The sequence below is a fragment of the Coffea eugenioides genome, chromosome 2, assembly GCF_003713205.1.
Source record: "Coffea eugenioides isolate CCC68of chromosome 2, Ceug_1.0, whole genome shotgun sequence".
Taxonomy (NCBI): Eukaryota; Viridiplantae; Streptophyta; class Magnoliopsida; order Gentianales; family Rubiaceae; genus Coffea; species Coffea eugenioides.
The window spans coordinates 14,982,483-15,000,311 of NC_040036.1; the positions used below are offsets into that span (position 1 = coordinate 14,982,483).

Sequence of the window (17,829 nt, forward strand, 5' to 3'; positions counted from 1 at the left end):
CGAATAGATATAAGAAATTTCAGATATGATAATCAAAATCTAAAAAAAAAACTTAGATCTAATAAAAGAGAAATGAAAAAATTATCAAAAACTCTCATTAAGAATCCCTATGAGAGAATAAAACTTTTGTTAAAAAATTTAGGAGAGAAGAAAACTCTCACGAGACAATTCTAAGGAGAGAAGAAATTTTCATTGGAAAATTTTAAGAGAGATTTTATTCACACAAATGAAAAGAAATTATAAAGAGGACTCCTCAAATGGAGAAAGATCAGAAAAATCTGATATCTCTCCCATGAGAGAGTTAAAGGGAGTTTTAGTTAGAGAGTTTTTTCTAAAGAGAAGAAGGAGGAGAATTGAACACAGTATCACTATTAAATCTATCACATATGAAAAAAAAAAATTAGATTTTAAATTCAAATTTTCATAATTAACATTCATCCAAAGTTGATAATGTAATGTTTACAAGATTTAATTAGTTGTGGTGCACTTTAGTTCAATTCATAGCATAGAATAAGCTTTGAATTGGCAATGAATATAGCCAACATCTGAAACTCTCTGATTAGGACAAATCTATTTTATTTCTTAATATTGAAGTTAATGGCTTGCTCAGGCCTTACAGATGCTTACGTTCCACAACCAAATTCCAAAAGATATCAACTAGGCATGTTATTAGTTCCACATTTCGTAACAGAAATAATCATTTACTTCGTGTGATCTATTTTCTTCTTTCTTCTTTCTTCTTTTTGGCAATTCCAACTTCCAAGTGACGTTAAGGAATTTAATCCATTTTTTCTTCTTCTCTATGTGCGAAATTAAACCAATTCTAGTTAAGTTTTCAGCTTTTCAATTTTCATTTTTGTTTTGTGCTTCTCGAGATAGAATTATTGTTGCAAAAAGTATGAAATCATTTTTCCTTTTATCAACAAAACAAAGCTCATAAACCAAAAAAAAAAAAAGGTGTTCAGTTGGTTACTTTCTTTGTTGTGTAGGTTAAGGAGACATTTGGCTTTGGTCAAAAACGAGTTGATATTTTATGACTATAGGTCCAAGTCCAACCACTTCTCCCTAGCTGCCCCTATAGTGTGTGTATATATATATATATATACTCACATCTTTATTTGCCACTTTTTTTTTTATGTAAATATAATTTGGCCTACCAAAGTATTCAAAAATCTCTTTCTCCTCCTCCTCCTCTCCATATCTTCTCTCACTCAATCAGTCACGGCATCAATGGCAACCAGTATAACAAAGTGATAAGAAGACGTTGAAAGTTCTACGTCCCACGAGAAGATGATACTCAGAATCCTATTCAACTTCCTTCTGATTTTCTCACTTTTGGCTTCAGAAGCAAAATCAACATGCAACACTACAGCTGAGCAAGCACTTCTCTTCAAGGCCTTTGCCTCGGTCAATAACTTCAGAAGCTCATGGTTCTGTTCAAATGTTCCTCCAATCACAGAAATAAATCTGTCTTCAAGAAATCTCTCTGGCACCATCTCATGGAGTTTCCTCAGAAATTTGCCCCATCTTCAGACAATAGATCTCTCAAATAACTCTTTGGCCGGATCCGTTCCTCCTTGGTTTTGGTACATGCCAAGTCTGGTTGAAGTAAACTTGTCCATGAACAAGCTAGGAGGCACAATTGGGAAGCCAGCTTCGGAAATGGATGCAACTTCTTCAGCTATTCAAAAGCTCAATCTGTCCTATAACAGGTTCACTAATTTGGCTAATCTTCCTAAGTTTTCTGACAGGATAAGGATTCTTGACCTTTCACATAATGATCTAAAGTCTCTTCCTTTTTGGTTCACCAACCTCACCAATCTTGAACATTTGAGCATCTCTAGCTGTGATATTTCAAGCAATCCAAAACCAATTTCTACTTTAAAGTCATTGAAATATTTAGATGTCTCCAACAACCACATGACTGGAAATTTCCCAAAAGATTTTCCTCCTTTAGATGGTGTCAATTTCTTGAACATCTCATTCAATAACTTCACTCTAGCAGCTGACAAATTGCAGAAGCTTGATAAGTCTGCATTCATTCATGCTGGCAAAATTGTTGGTCCAAATAGTAGTAGCAGTAGTAATCCAGAGCTTCATGTAAAGCCTCATTCAATTTCAGCCGCCCCACCTCATGGATTACCCAAAAAACAAAAAGCCTTTAACCAAAAAATCAAGGAAAAGAACCACAAATCAAGAACCAAGATTTTGGTATTGACCATTTCACTAGCATCAACTTGCTTGTTATTGTCCATTATTGCCTTTGGTTATTGCATCTACAAGAAAAGAAAATTGGCTAAAAAGAACAAATGGGCAATCTCAAAGCCAATTCAAATGCAATTCAAGTTTGAAAAATCAGGGCCATTTTCCTTTGAAACCGAGTCAGGGACGTCATGGGTTGCTGATATCAAGGAACCATCTTCAGCACCGGTGATAATGTTTGAGAAGCCGTTGCTCAACCTTACCTTCAAGGATTTGATAGCTGCCACGTCACATTTCGGGAAAGAATCCCTATTATCGGAAGGGAGATGTGGGCCCGTATACCGAGCTGTGCTGCCAGGTGAGCTCCACGTGGCAATCAAGGTCCTAGAGCATGCTAGGGAGCTAACTCATGATGGTTCTGTAGCCATGTTCGAGGAGCTTTCCAGGCTGAAGCATCCAAATTTGCTGCCAATTTCTGGCTATTGCATTGCAGGTATGGATTTATTCCTTGTTTGTACTCAAGTTTTCTTTAAATTTATAGGTTTTTATTTTTGTAATTTTCAAGATTTAGCCGTCCTTTGACCTGCCATATTAATGTGTTCACATGTTTCTGAAAGGCCGTAGTAGTGGTCAGTAATATTTGCAGAGATCCAAACACAGTAGCTATGATTACTAGTGGGTTTTCGTGAGACTTGGATTATAGTATAGTACAGTGGATTCAATTTTCAGCAGCTCTTCTATCTGAAATTTTTTTCCCTCGTGCACGGTGACCAGCGTTTGTAAAAAGTTAAGTCAAACTTTGGGATTAAGGCGATTTGGGATTGGATTTTGGTTGCTTAGAAGTTTGTAGCGTAGCGTAAAGTATGTTGGTCCAGATATTTCAATTTTACTTTTTATTGCCAATCACAACTTTTTGTATACTCAAGGGAACCAGAATCAGGCTTTGCCACTTTATGGTTTGCTAACTTGGGAATTTCATTTTCACCGTTTATATTCATTTAATAACCGGATGTGTAGCCATACAGTTGAATGGCTCACACTTCAGAATTCAGAATTAGATCCGGTCTTTAAAGATTGAATGGTTCAAATTGTGCTATACCATAAGTTATTAGATTTTTGAAAAACGTACCTATCCAAGTTTTGATCTAATTGAACAAGAGGTGGATAAGAAGGGAGTCTAATTTTTACCTCAAACTCGATAAGACAATTTGGTCCGATGACGGCTTAGATGCCAAGGAATTAACTAATCCAAAAGCAAATTGTGATGGCTGGTGTATCATGGCCTTTTTGCTGTGGCTAGATTGTGTATGATTATTGACTTTTTATGTTCTCATCGCCTTTTCACTTCTTCTTCCATTGCCGTGTGAACATGGTAAAAAAAACTAGTAGAAAGATTGTTAAAACTTTGAAGCTGACTGTGTCAATGCCCTTTTTGTCTGGTGGATGAATGTCATCCTCATTAATGATTACACATGAATTTGGTGATAAAATGTTACCACATAAGTCAATACGTTGGATGCATAAATTAATTTCTTGTACCTTAATATAAACTATTCTACAAGCAAGTGCAGCTCATTTGTTAACTTAAACACTACAAAATATCAAGTTCTTTGTCCAGGAAATCTAGAAAGATTTTTTTTTTTTTTTAATTTCCTTGTAGATATTATTGTTGTTGATGTTGTGTGCTGCAATAATGTAACAACCTCATTGATGAGAAATTGATTGTACAAAATTATAACTTTGGAAAAGGACTCTTTTCAAGAAAATTTAATTCCAACATTTCTTATGGTTTTGGCCTTGTTCCCTCATGACTAGGTAACCAGAAGCTTGTGTTGTACGAGTTCATGGCCAATGGTGACCTCCACCGATGGCTGCATGAGCTCCCGACCGGGGAGCCCAATGTGGAAGATTGGAGCTCCGACACGTGGGAAATTCAAAATGTGTCGCAAATCACATCGCCGGAAAAATTGGTATGGCACACGCGCCACCGCATTGCGGTTGGTATAGCTCGTGGATTAGCCTATCTTCACCACGCCCAATCGAAGCCGATTGTGCATGGTCATTTGGTGCCTTCGAATATCCTGTTGTCAGATAATTTTGAACCCAGGATCGCTGATTTTGGGTTGAGTGAAAACCGAGGTAGCGGTTCAACCGGGGAGGACGTATATAATTTCGGTTTGATATTGATCGAGTTATTGACTGGTCAATCCGGTTCGACCGAGATGGTTAACTCAGTGAGAAGACTGGTGAGGGAAGGCCGAGGAGAAAATGCACTTGACCAGCGGCTGAAATTGGGCAGTGACTCAGGGAGTGAGATGGTGGAATGCCTCCGAATCAGTTATTTATGTACGGCTGAGACGCCCGGGAAAAGGCCTGGAATGCAACAAGTGTTAGGTTTGCTCAAGGACATACATCCACCGCTACCGAGTTGACCTGACTCAACTAACTCGATCACGGGTATTGGGGTCAATACTAACTGGTCTAATTTGTCACTGGTGATTTAATCACGTGAAACTCACGTGCCTTAGGGAAAATCCCCTCCAAGGTGTAATGGGAAGTTTTTTTTTTCTTTTTTTTTTGTGGGTTCTCTCTTTGTGGTTTTTTTTTTTTTTTGGCTCCTTCGAATTTTTTTAGCATTTTAATGTACAGACAAAAATTCAAAGGCAAAAAAAAAAAAAAAATGGAGAGGGTGGACAAAATAAGGTGGGCAAGGTAAGGGAAGAAGGGATGATGTTGGTGGGTGACCATAAGGTTTGGATCAGAGAAGGCAGAGAATCCCACTTATTATTTGTCTGTTCTAAGTGGCATAAGACATATCATCTGCTCCTTTGATTTTCTTTTCTTTCTTTAATTTTTCTTGTTTGTTTGCTCTTTTTTCTTTTCTCAGTTTACTGCTTTATTGCTTTCAATTTATAAATATTCTCGTCGCTTTCTTTTAAGGCAATGAAGGGGCACACGAATCTTTATCAACTGGTTGGATTTGGGGACATTTTTTAGTGGTTCAGTCAATTTGGTACCAAAAATCTAGAGCAATTTGCCAGAATGCATTAATGTCATGTGCTTCCAGTTTGGCTGCTGGATTCCACTAAAAATCATCCAGAATTACATGAATGTATTGTCAGCTCATAGTCAATTTTGTAGGCCACAACTCAGCAAATGGTCTAGTGTTCAAACCAATGTTTTAAAACTCGGACCGGTCAGTGAACCGGAGAGGTGGCCGGTTCGCGGTTCGACCGGTCCGACCGGCCGGTTCAAAGGTTCACTGTTTTTTTTTTTTTTTTTTTTTTTTTTTTTTTTTTTAAAGAGTGTTAAGTACTAAGCAGGTTTCATTCTACACTTGAACTTTACCAACATAACTTAATTTAAGTTATGATAATAATAAATTTTCTAAAAGTTATACACAAAACATGGAATGATAAATATAATTAAAATATCATAATTCACCACAAGTTTTCATAAATTCATTATAAACATAAATAGATACAATCCAAATGTGCACCAATTATCACAAATAAAAACACAAAAAATAAATTAATTAAATATTGAAATTCTTTTACAACCCTTAAAAAATCCATAAAAGAGTTCAATTTAAGACAAACTATTTGAATAGCAAACTTTTATCAGTGGCATGATAAGCAACCACACCACCTTCACAATTTCATCAACTTAAGCTGAAAAAGTTAAAATTTTATTATAAAAATATAAATCTAATTACTCAAACTAAAAAAAACTAAAAATTTTTGAAAAACAAATATACAGATAAACACATAAAAAATTAATTGCTACTAAACATTACTAATTAACATGTTATATTAAATTCAATGATCCTATACCATTAATTATTTTAAATTCAATTATCAATAGTTTCGATTATGTGCCAACTACCATATTTTTGACCAACCCAATGTTATTATTTGCAATTCCTACCCAATTCCTACACGGATGTGCACTACTTTTGCAAAAATTTCATCCTTAATTAATCGAATAAAAATAAAACAAAAATGAGGGAAACATATGAAAATTGAGGGGAAAAAGAAGAAAATGCAAAAAATCAACTAAAGATAATAATATAGAAAAAAACCTTGAAAAGAAAAAAATTAAACTTACTAAAATGTTGGAAAACAAGAAAAGTTGAAATTTTCAACTTGTTTACAATCTGCTAAAGATAATAACCAGATAATAATGGTAAAGACTTGAGAAAATCTTGTTGTGGATATTTGGGTTAAAAATGGTTAAGAAGAAAAAATTGAAAAAAAAAAATAAGAGAAGAACTTGATGTTTTAATATATTTTTTAGTCAAGTAGAATTCTCAACAAACTTAAGTACAGTCTAGCGGTAAGATTGTCATATTTAAACTTGGAAACCCAGGTTCGAATCTTAGCTACACCATTCTTGATATTTTGTTGAAGAATTTAAAAAATCGCCGGTTCACGGTTCTTAACGGTTCACACGGTTTGTCCGGTTCATCCGGGTTTCAACGGTTCTCCATGAACTTCCGGCTTTAGCATTAGACCGGACCGGTGACATGGCCGGTTCGCGGTCCAACCGGTCGAACCGGCCGGTCCGGTCCGGTTCTGAAAACATTGGTTCAAACCCGTGTAGCACAGTTTATCTTGCTGGTTTGTACAGCCCTCCTTGGAAATCAATTACAATTGGCAAAATCTTTTCATATTATTCTGTAAATATGTTTTTCAATTATTTTTTATCTCTATAATTACTTTTTATTTCACACAAATATTGCAAAGTTGTTTGCAAATAATCTTCATCCAAATGGTTGTTTTGGGATTCCCTTTCCCCCTTTTGCCCAAGGAGGAAAAAGAGGCGGCATTTCAGGAATTTTTTTTTTTAATTGAGAGGGAAAAAAATGGTCGGTGTCAACATGTAGAAAAGATGGGTTATATTATTGCAAGTTAGGAATTTTGACAAACGTTTCCCTCTATTATTTGTTTATTGGATGATTCTCACTTGTCTTAGATTATGCATGAATTCACGACTCAAGGAGCTCATCTAGCCAGTTAGAAAGAAAAGAAATATTCTACTCCAAATGACATATGACTTGTACGATGGACATAAACAAAATGATAGTTTAACTCCTTGATTTTAAAAATTCTCATATTTGTATTTATCATTTTTAAAAAACAAAAAAATCTTTGATTTTAACTTAACAAGCTTCTCTTTTTTTGAAAAAAAAAAATAATTCCAAGCAAACAAAACTTTGGTTGGGTTTGGCTCTAGTCACCATCACGATCGTGAATTAAGACATGTCCCTAAAATAGAGATGTTCTTATAGATCAGCCACCGGTACGGTTCTTATTTTTATGAAAACATGCTTCTTGCGAAAATTCTAGGGGGGAAAAAGTTCTGTAATTAGGACTCCGAAAACAAAAAGCTCTGTAATTAAAGTACCAAAGACGACAAAATGATCCTGAGGCGGCTGTCGTGCCAATATGTCAGCGCCCTCTTACTTCAGTCACAGGGCTTTGTGGCTGTTTTCGGTTGCTAATTACTAAGATTAGTGGCCATTCACATACCAACATTATCCACCTGCATCCTCCAATACTGATTCTGGGGTGGTCACCGCTTTTTCTTCTGATCAAATCAAGAACAAAGGGGGGAAAGCAAAATCGGATGCATGAAGCCTCTTTTGCAGCATCAGGGACTCACTTTTTAAGTGTCTTCTTCCTTCTGTTCTTTTTGATTTCATGCATCTAAAGCTTCCAAAGATGGCCAGTGTAGAATAAAGTGCAGCAATGGTGAAAGCGATACTTTGATATTCTTTCAAGCATCCGAGGATCATGTCATACTTCAGAATTTTGAGACATTTTAAAGAACACAAGAAACAAAGAATTAATCTTATATATATATATATCTTTGCGATTAGATGTACGACACGACGCATATACGTAATAAAATGTGTTCGTTGCTACTTGGAGCAATGAAAAAAACAAAACCCTCTAAAAGACGTCGTCTCAATTTACTAAAAGCATATGTTTAGCATACCATATACCAATAACGTTATCAATAATTAACATTTTATTTAAACAATCTCATTGAGCTTGACAATCACCTATTCTGAAATCATGGTCGGCATAAAAATATTAGAATCTTTACGTACTCTCACCTAATTGGTTGTCAATATGTGAAAGCCAATGTGGTAGTAGTATTTGTATCCCATTTTACTCAAATGCAACTCTTGGAAAATAAGAGAACACACAGAAAAAAAAAAGAGAGAAAGAAAAAAGTCACTCAAGGATCCATCATAAGGAAGATATATAGAATAAGTAAAGAAAAAGTGATAAGTAGACAAATGCGTCGCTATCGATCCAAGTGGTAAAGATCTAATATATTCTTCAATTCAACCCAAAGCACTTTTGGTCTACGCAAAGAAAATTCAACAAACTTGAATATGGAGTTGATAGAAGAAGATGCGTGGGGTGGGCCACTATCAAAAGCTAAAGTACAAATTGAAGAAATTAGCAAAGTCTAGTGAATTTGTGAACTCATGACGGATGTGTAGAAGACGATAAAAAGAAGAAGATTATGGAAAGATCAAATGCGTGCCGTATGGGAAGTCTTATATTGTTGAGTCTAAATTGAATCTACATTGCAATTTCTTGATTGAAGCGTGTTGAGTTTCTGTACCAGTAGCAAGTACAAGTTTTGGGTTGGTTTCATATGTTTTCTTGGTGATTGAGAGGTCGCTGATTTGCCAATTTGAATGCTTAACAGAATGACTATTGATAGAGTATTATTTGAAATAATTATTGTACTTTTTGTGATGTAATACATGTGAAATAAAAAGATGAGTTAGAAAATGTGTTTATGGTGCAAGTAAAATATTATTTGAGATAACTTATATTGTTTTGAACAAAAATGTTATGTTTCATTTGTAATTAAACGAATGACTCGATTCATATTCATTTTTGTCCTAAAAAGAAGAATCTGACTCTAATCATATTTATTTTTCCCTTAAAATGGGATCTGACCAATCCATATTCATTTTTATAATTAAAAAAGTGGGATTTGACATTTTTGTACATAAATAATAATTGCATGCGGCTCACATAATAAATTTAGGACAAAAAGTGTTCAAAAATTTAGGTTGGAACCAAATTTTATCGATTTGATTTTGTGAAAGATGTAAAGTTACTATTTTAAAAATGACGAAAGAAAAAATTCATTTAGTGAGATGTGAAGGACGTTTTGAACGATTTTTTTTCAAACTCATTACATTGTATATAAATTCATACGCATATGGAATTATCCACTTGTCTACACCAGAAGTTTTTATTACCTATATATTAAAAATTTGACGTACATATATCCTTATTTTGTTGACACATTCACAAATTTTAAAATCATCAATTCCTTGTGAACAATTTGGCTCTTATCCTATCTTCTAGTAGGCCTTTTTTCCCCTGGTTAGTAAAAGTAGAAGAGGAGGGGTTCCATTGTTCCATAGTAGGCCCAATAGAAAGCCATATAAAATCTAGTTATTGTTTATGTCTTGTTTGGTGCCCAAGAATGGTGGAAAAAAATTCCAAATCTTTAATGGGCTATTCAGCAAGCCCAATTGAGAAAAGTAAATCCTGAGGAGTAGTATGTACAACAATTAGACGTACACGGACCTCTCTATTTTGGAATTTGGACAGAATCCGACCCAAAGTTTTGTTATGGAGTAGTCAGTACTGCAATCATACGCTACTCGGCCCTCTTTATTTTGGATCCAACCCGACCAAACTTTTGTACAACCCGTTTCATCATCTTTTTGACACTTTTCTCCCTTTTATCTTATTTTCCCTCTCCTCAATCAATTAATCAATCATACAAAACCCTCGCTTTTCACTGGAAATTTTCCAAAAAATTGTGAATTTTTTTTCTTTTGGGGCAATTCTAACTCGGATAATTCAATCAAATCCCTAATTTTCTTCTCCTTCAATTTCGATTTCGGCTCTTTCGATTTCAGCTCTGATAAATTTCGGCCATGGCTTCGCATCAGAAGAAAGAATCCATTGCTTTACTCTCCATATACGGCGACGAAGATGACGAGGAAATGGAAGAAGCTGAAGCCGAAGCCGAAACCGAAGCCAAAACCGAAGAAGAAGCTGAACAACAACCATTTCAGATACTTCAAGTGGAACAAGAACGAGGAGAAGAGTTTTCCGTAACAGAAAACCCCAGCACCATTGTCATACGAGAGAATACTAGTACTACAATTGTAGCTTCGGACTTAGTAGTAGAAGAACAAGAGCGGCATGAGCAGCAACAACGAGTAGGAGAAGATAATGTTACCCCTGGCAGGGGGGTATTTGGGGGTTTAGGAGGGTCAGCATCCGCCACGCCGCAGGGTTCAGCTTCTTCACCTGGGCGGCGAAGGAAGGAGAGGATAACGATTGTGGATTACGGGCATGATGAGGCCGCGATGTCTCCTGAGCCAGAGGTATTGATCAGTATGTAAAGGCACAAGAATGTATGTGTCTACGTTGTTTGTTGTTTGGTGTTGTTTGTGTGTTCGGTTTTTCTGATTGGTCGTTGTTACTTTTATTTGTTTGAGTTGTAGGAAGGGGAGATAATGGTGGGTCTAAATTCGATGGAAGTGGAGGGTGCCGCACTGGTTAATGGTATGAATTTTGGTTTGCCGTTTGATCAATTCAATTTGCAGTTGTCATTTGATTGTTGTGTTGTTTATGCTGTTGTAGGGGTCTTGCTGTCTGAGATTATTGTTAGGTAGAGGGATTTAAAGTATCTAACGGGTTAATTTAGTGCTTGTGGAAACTATCCAGTTGCTAGTGAAAAAGATGTGCTTAATCAATTACTCCGAGGCTTTTTACATATCCTGTTAGATCATACCATGGGACCATTTACTTGGTTTTCTGATTCAGTGTGACCTGTTGTTGATGGTGCAATATTCAAAACGTAAGTTAAGTCGAAAAAATGTCATTATTTTTTTTCTTTTATATTATAGTTATATTGTTATGTCACCAGGAGACAAGTACTAGGTTTCTTTATTTAGTTTGACCTGTTGTTGACTGGTATAATGTTGAAAATGTACCCGATTTACTTAATGTAACTGATACACTAAAGATATTTAAATGTTGTACGTGTTTATCTACTGTTGTTCTTAGTCCTGTGACTGTTCTATATCCATTCTAGTACATAAGGTTGGGTCGAACATGCGGGGGTTGTGTAAAAAGGTGGTTGTTGGGGATCCTGCATAAGAAATGAACTGACCTTAACCGGAGTTCGATGCTGTGAGGTAGTGATAATGATGGGGAAAGAAAAATGTATACCGGATTAGTAATGAGGGAATATTCTGATACCATAAATGTGGGGTACCGTGGTTATTCATAGACAAGATAGGACACTAATAATAAGTTGAATGTGGCCAGCATAACCTTGCACTTGCCTGGCTGGCACTGCTATTAAGCAGTGCATCTCAGTTGTCCCGCTTCTGAATAGTCCCATAAATATGGTAATTTTCCTGAACACGTGATTTACCAAAATCAGTAGATGGGCTTCCCGTATTGTTCTTCCGGAGCTTTGCAACAACTCTTTCTAAGATTTGTATTCGGCCTTTGCTGAAGTTCCCAAGCTTTTGCAAATTCTCATAGTTCACAGCCTTTATTTATTTATTTATTTTACCTTTTCCTGAATGGCTTCTTTATCCCATATACTGAACTTTTGATCAGCTAGAGCATTAATGTCTTGTCATAATGACATTTGCAACTGTAGCTTTCCTTCTCGCTTCTCTAGGCTTTCCTTGTGAGTTTCCAGATAAGCAATTGTGCCAAAGTAACCGCCGTTTTGATTTTTCATTTCAATTTTAAATTTTAAAAACTTTGAGTTTCCCCGCCCTTCTCTAGGGTTATGTCTTTATATATTCCCCTCAAGCTTCATTCACCAATTTCACCTTTGTTTTGCATCTTCTTAGTGTTCCAAGCATTCTTAGACTTGTGTACCGGAAATTTCAGAATTCATTATTCAGCCCATTCTTGGTTTTACAGTTTCCTTCAAAGCATCCATAACATTCAGCTGCTTTTTCTGCGAATGTTCCCCCTGTCCAAGCCTTAGGCTAACAAGGATATGGAATGTAGTTCTATTGTAGTTGGGTGTACAAGATCCAAGTTAGAGTTGTGATTTTCCTTGCAATTTTCTTACTGACCCATGTGCTTGTACTAATTTATGTCTGCGGGTTGATTGGGACAAAATTTATTTTTAGCATAATCAGTCGCTGGAGAGTTGATAGCAGCTGTTGTTGTGTGCTGTTTGCTTCATGGACTGTGGTATTCTCTGTTATATGCCTCTAAACTTTCATATAGCAGTTTATTGTGCTGGACTGTAAATTATTTTTCTTTTATTTGTTGATTTTTAAATGGACAAGCATTATCCTTCGGGAATGTAACTGGAACATTGGATATAAAATATGACTCATACCAGGAGAAAAGAAACACCGTGCCTCTTTCAACAGCTTTTGAGTACCACGGATAATTTATCCTTTTCTATTTTCCTTTTTTTTCTTTTTCTTTACATCTTATATTTTTCGAATTGCGTGGGTATACTGCTTACAGTTAGAAATATATCGATCAATTTGATTAAAATATAGTCTTGAAAAGTGGATTGAAACCTGTTTTGGTTGAATGGTCTGTTTTGTAGTGCAAAATAAATTTTTTATGCAACCATGCTTTTTTTTCCTTTTCCTTTTTTAACTACTTTTGTGAATGTCCATTTACATATAAGAAGAAGCATATTGAAGTGTCAAAGCAAAGCTTAAGGTTTCATAGCTTGTTAGTTTTCCTCATTTTCATAGCTTTTAGTTTTCCTGGTCCATTTTTTTACTTATTCAGGTAACTTTCAAGTGAAGACAGTCCAGGTGTTGACACCTGGTGACCGAGCGACTCCTCCCCAAGTATCTGATCCATATGATCAGGCAGAGATGGATACGAGCAACCCTGCTGTAGTTGGATCAGAATCAGCCGAGGCTGCGGATGCAGATGTGGTTCCTTCAAAGGAGGCAGAAGATATTGATCTATTAAATAATTTTTTACCACGGCCACCGGAGGCTAAGTGCTCAGATGAACTGCAAGTAAGTTTGGTCACCTTAATTGATTCAAGTTTTTATGTGATTTTAAATGGAAGACTACATTTATTGTTCCCTTTAATACATAGTAAGTTTGCCAAATTAACATACTTAAGTGTCGTGTGTATATCCTTGTCTTCATGTCCATCCTCTCTTTTCTCCTGCAGGAGAAGATAAGTAAATTTCTTCGATTGAAGAAGATTAAAAGCTATAATGCAGAAGTGCGCAACAGAAAAGAATATCGGAACCCTGACTTCTTACGGCATGCCATGATATATCTTGACATTGATGAGATTGGATCTTGTTTTAGCAAGGATGTCTTTGATCCCCATGGATATAATCAAAGTGACTTTTATGATGAAATAGGTAACTGTAGCACTCATTAAATCTTTACTTTTTGATTTGTCCCTTTTTCCAATGACCTGCATCATCAAATGTAATTGCTGTGACTTCATGCTAAAATTATCACGTAGTACTCATTAAATCTTTACTTTTTGATTTGTCCCTTTCTCCAATGACCTGCATCATCAAATGTAATTGCTGTGACTTCATGCTAAAACTATCACGTAGTACTCATTAAATCTTTACTTTTTGATTTGTCCCTTTTTCCAATGACCTGCAACATCAAATGTAATTGCTGTGACTTCATGCTAAAACTATCAGATGTGATTATTTCTTGACAATGCACGATATTTTAAGGAAGGTTTTGCTTACAAACAATTGGAATTGGTAAACTGCTTTGACATTAGGCCCTTTTTTTTTTCATTTTTTTAGCAAACAGCAATTAGTATGTTTAGGCTGTCTTTGGTTTTCTATGGATGGTCATGATGTGGATTTTTGAGAACTTACAAATTTCTGCGTCAATAAATTTAGGAATGAACAGCCTTGTGGTTTGGGAGTATAGAATACAGAGAGATGCAAAAGGAATGGTCTTATGGGATGAGAAAGTGGGACGCTAAACTTCCTGTATGATAGAAAGGCTGTGATCAGAAAGAGGAGGGTTCTGCTCATTTGGGCTTTACATACAGTTGTGTAATATTGTCTTTCTGAGAGTAGAGAAGCATGGTATTAAAAGATGAAAATGCCCTTTTTAAGGCTTCCTTGTGTGTGGAGTAAAATGTGATGGACTTTAAGATAAGAATACCTCTCCTTATCTGCTTCTTATCAAATAGTGGCTTATGATGATATCCCAAAAGATATGAGGATCCTTTTTTCCACCTTCTGCTCCCTTCGTACCAATGTAACTTACATATGCTAGTAAACTAGAACTGACAATGGTGCTAATCTACTTGTGTTTGTTCTGATCATGGGTAGCTATTCATGAAATTAAAACAATTATCTATGCGAATTTTTATTGTGTCCTTAGGAGATTTTATTTAATTACAAGTACAGAAAATCAGAAAATATCCTGGTCAAGGTGGTACTAGATTTGTCAAAAGTTATCCACAGTTAGTGAATTTTGTGGTCTTGTAAGTAGTTTATTGGCTTAAGAAGCTTCTACTCTTTGTGCCTAATCTGATGTAGAGTCTCAAACTGTTTAATAGTCTAATATGCGTTCTTTACCAGTATTTTAATCTATAGCATATATGGAAGGGGGTTGGAATTCTGGCATCAACTTCAGGGTGGGAATAAAAATTGTGTCATCCTATTGGTTTAAGCTTGGTTTTTTTCTGGCGTGGTTCCCAGAACAGAATTGGGGACATGTAGCTGTGTTTTTCATCTCTTTGCCAGCTCCTTTTCTCTTTTCACACTGTTCTGAACCTTAAAGTAATTCAATTTGCAGGAATCTGAAATTAGCCCTCATGATTTTTTTTACCCCCTTTCAAGCAGACTGTTGTTCCTTCACTTTGGTTCATTAGCTTTCATTCCTCCTATCATGGTTCAGCCTCAGAAACAGAATATACAGCTTCTAGTATTCACTTTCATTCGTTAGCTTTTATTGTCCTAGTATACTGGTTTCACCACTAGTTTGTCCATGTGCAGAGCTTGATATGAGGCGAGAAATGGAGAGGAAGGAGCAAGAAAGAAAGAGAAGCCCAAAAATAGATTTTTTGTCTGCAGGCACACAACCAGGAGCAGTTCCAACTCCCAAAATCAATTTGCCAATTTCAGGTCCCAAAACCACCTTGACATCTGGTTGCTTGAGTTTTTGGTCATTAAAAATTGTGTTGTCTTGTCTATAGATATGGATATTCTTGGAAACCATTTCTAATTATTTTTCTATATTTGATAGTTGCACCTGGAACTGGATTGAATACAGTAACTGCTGCGGTGGACACTTTAGCTCGGGATGGCCGACAGAACAAGAAATCCAAGTGGGATAAGGTTTCCATCTACTTATGTAGTAATGTAAAAGATTTCTACTAAAGATGTGAATTACCCTTCAATTAATCAGTTAGCTTACTTGATTTCAGGTGGATGGTGATAGATTTAATCTTGTGCCGACTGTTGGGCAGGATGCTGTGTCTGCTGTTGCAACACATGCTAGTTTTCTGTCCGCTGCTAATGCTGGTACTGGATATTCTGCCTACGCGTAAGTTCTTTATGCATATTCAAATCTCATTTTCACTCGTCTCCGTCTTAACTCTATTATTTTTTGTTTGCAGTCCTACACATCCATTACCTCTTCCAACTTTCCTTGTCTGATGGTGTTGAGTATTCTATGGTTGACCTAGCAGTGCCTTAATGCTTTATGGTTACTATTGAAATATTTATTTAGGGTTGTAAGATTATGCTCTTGCTTTTTCTAAACAATGTGTAGATATACTTTAATAATGACCACATGATCTGACTGTATTACTTAGTTCTTGTTTTATATTCTTTTTTTTTTTTTTTTGAAAGTGTAAGTGGGAGGTCTCGAACCCGGGACCTCTCACTTACACTCCCTCCTCCCGCACCACCCAACCCATCCCTCCCCCCCCCGCCCCGCCCCGCCCCCTTCCGGGTTATATATTCTTACATAACTCATTTCAGACATCTCCTGATTTTAATTAGTAGATTAGCTTTTGTTTTGTTCTAACTACACTTTGGAAATTGTGAATGGAATACATCTCATCTTAGCAGGTGAAGTACTTAGAAAAGAAGAGGATGCTGTGTAAGACCCATTTGGGTTCCTTTTTTGGATCTTTTCCAGCTTTTTCTATTGATTAATGGTCATTGAGTTGCATAGATCAATCATAACCTTGCATTCAGGACTATGTTAGTAACTTCTAAATTAATTGTAGTACAGTTTCTTCTTTTTATACCTATCTTTGTTTGTTTTCTTCTTCTTTTTTCCCTCTTTTGGGGGTAAGGGGGGGGGGGGGTTGGGTTTGGAATGGTGGTAGGGTGGGTTATGTGATGTTGACTGAATGTTTAAATTGGATTTAGATATGTGAAAATTGTGTGTGTGAAAATATTAACATCTGTTATCTATCGAAGTTCTGTTGCAATGGATCTAATTGTAGAGCGGGCAAGATAAAGTGATCAAGTTTGCTATTGGCAAATCGTTGGGCTTAAATAATATTCATGTTAATAGATATGCTGTGCGAGTCTCAGATCAAATAGTGGTATTGGAGAAGCATCTTTTTTTGGTGCTGCTAGAGACATGTATGGGAGGCAGGTCATGTTTATTTCCTATATGCTCTTCTTAGAGATTCAACTCTTATTCATGCTGTAAACTTGAATGAATATTTGTTGGCCTTTCTTTTATGTCTTGAATAAGACTTCTGTTGTGGTATTTCACCTGTCCCCCTGAAAGCTCCTTACTCTACTGATTGCAGCCAACAAAGACGACGGGAGGCAGAAGATAAACGTTCAAGTGATAAGAAATCTGACAGATCTAGTGACAAGAAATCAGATAGAAGGACTTGATTAGTTCAGCTTGCACAATTGACAAGGAAGCTATCAGCCTGTGAGATCCATCAAGATGAAGATAGAATGTGGCTCCACCACATTTCTAGGCTGTATTTGTTTCTAGATCTTACCAATTTGTATATGAATGAATATAGGGAGAGCCGGTTTTCATGTCAGCCTTTGCTAAATCAGAAATTTTGATGAGAACGGTTGTCTGCAAAGCTTGCTCCGTTCTTGCAGCAAATTGAGTGTAACTAAATTTTGATGGAAGCTGCTGTATTATAGAAATCCTGGTTGCTTTATCATGCCTACTTTTTCCCTATTTTGTTGGTTTTTCTGTTTTTCAGTTCTTTGCTTGCTCCCCTATTAAGGTTGCCATGTTAATGCTGCCAAAGATGTTCCCTTTCATAAGTCACAATGAAGAAAAAGGGTTACAGTAGTATTGTTTTATTCTTTTTGCCATTCTGTTTGTTGGCAACTGGGATGCCTTCCAGTCAGTCAAAACCATCATTTGGTGCGCACGTATTTGACGACGGCAAGATTTACATCAGCCGAAAGGAAAAGCTTTGCATGAAAAGTAAATGGCAAACAGCAATGACCCATGAAACTTGGCCCCAGCCACGTTAGTTAGTACAACGAGGTGGTAGAAAGAAAGGTTCCTCCCTCCTTGCCTGCTAACACAGGATCTACCTAAACTTTTTTGCTAGGTCAAGGTT

The 17,829-nt window shown here is 36.2% G+C and overlaps 2 protein-coding genes across 4 annotated transcripts; both read left to right on the plus strand.

Annotated features, from left to right (window-relative positions):
- Positions 1-1,154: 1,154 nt before the first annotated feature.
- LOC113763659 (calmodulin-binding receptor kinase CaMRLK) lies at positions 1,155-5,075 on the plus strand. Its single transcript, XM_027307546.1, has 2 exons — positions 1,155-2,695; positions 4,018-5,075. Exons 1-2 carry the CDS (start codon positions 1,291-1,293, stop codon positions 4,632-4,634), a joined length of 2,022 nt encoding a protein of 673 aa, XP_027163347.1. The 5' UTR covers positions 1,155-1,290; the 3' UTR covers positions 4,635-5,075.
- A 4,937-nt stretch (positions 5,076-10,012) lies between these two features.
- LOC113754514 lies at positions 10,013-17,433 on the plus strand. Of its 3 annotated transcripts, XM_027298962.1 has the most exons (9): positions 10,013-10,642; positions 10,763-10,823; positions 13,047-13,285; positions 13,447-13,645; positions 15,263-15,391; positions 15,513-15,604; positions 15,694-15,812; positions 16,797-16,880; positions 17,041-17,433. In XM_027298962.1, exons 1-9 carry the CDS (start codon positions 10,187-10,189, stop codon positions 17,129-17,131), a joined length of 1,470 nt encoding a protein of 489 aa, XP_027154763.1. In that variant the 5' UTR covers positions 10,013-10,186; the 3' UTR covers positions 17,132-17,433. The 3 variants fall into 3 exon arrangements, with proteins under 3 accessions (XP_027154763.1, XP_027154770.1, XP_027154775.1); XM_027298969.1 differs by lacking the exon at positions 16,797-16,880; XM_027298974.1 differs by lacking the exons at positions 16,797-16,880; positions 17,041-17,433 and adding an exon at positions 15,886-16,063.
- Positions 17,434-17,829: the final 396 nt, after the last annotated feature.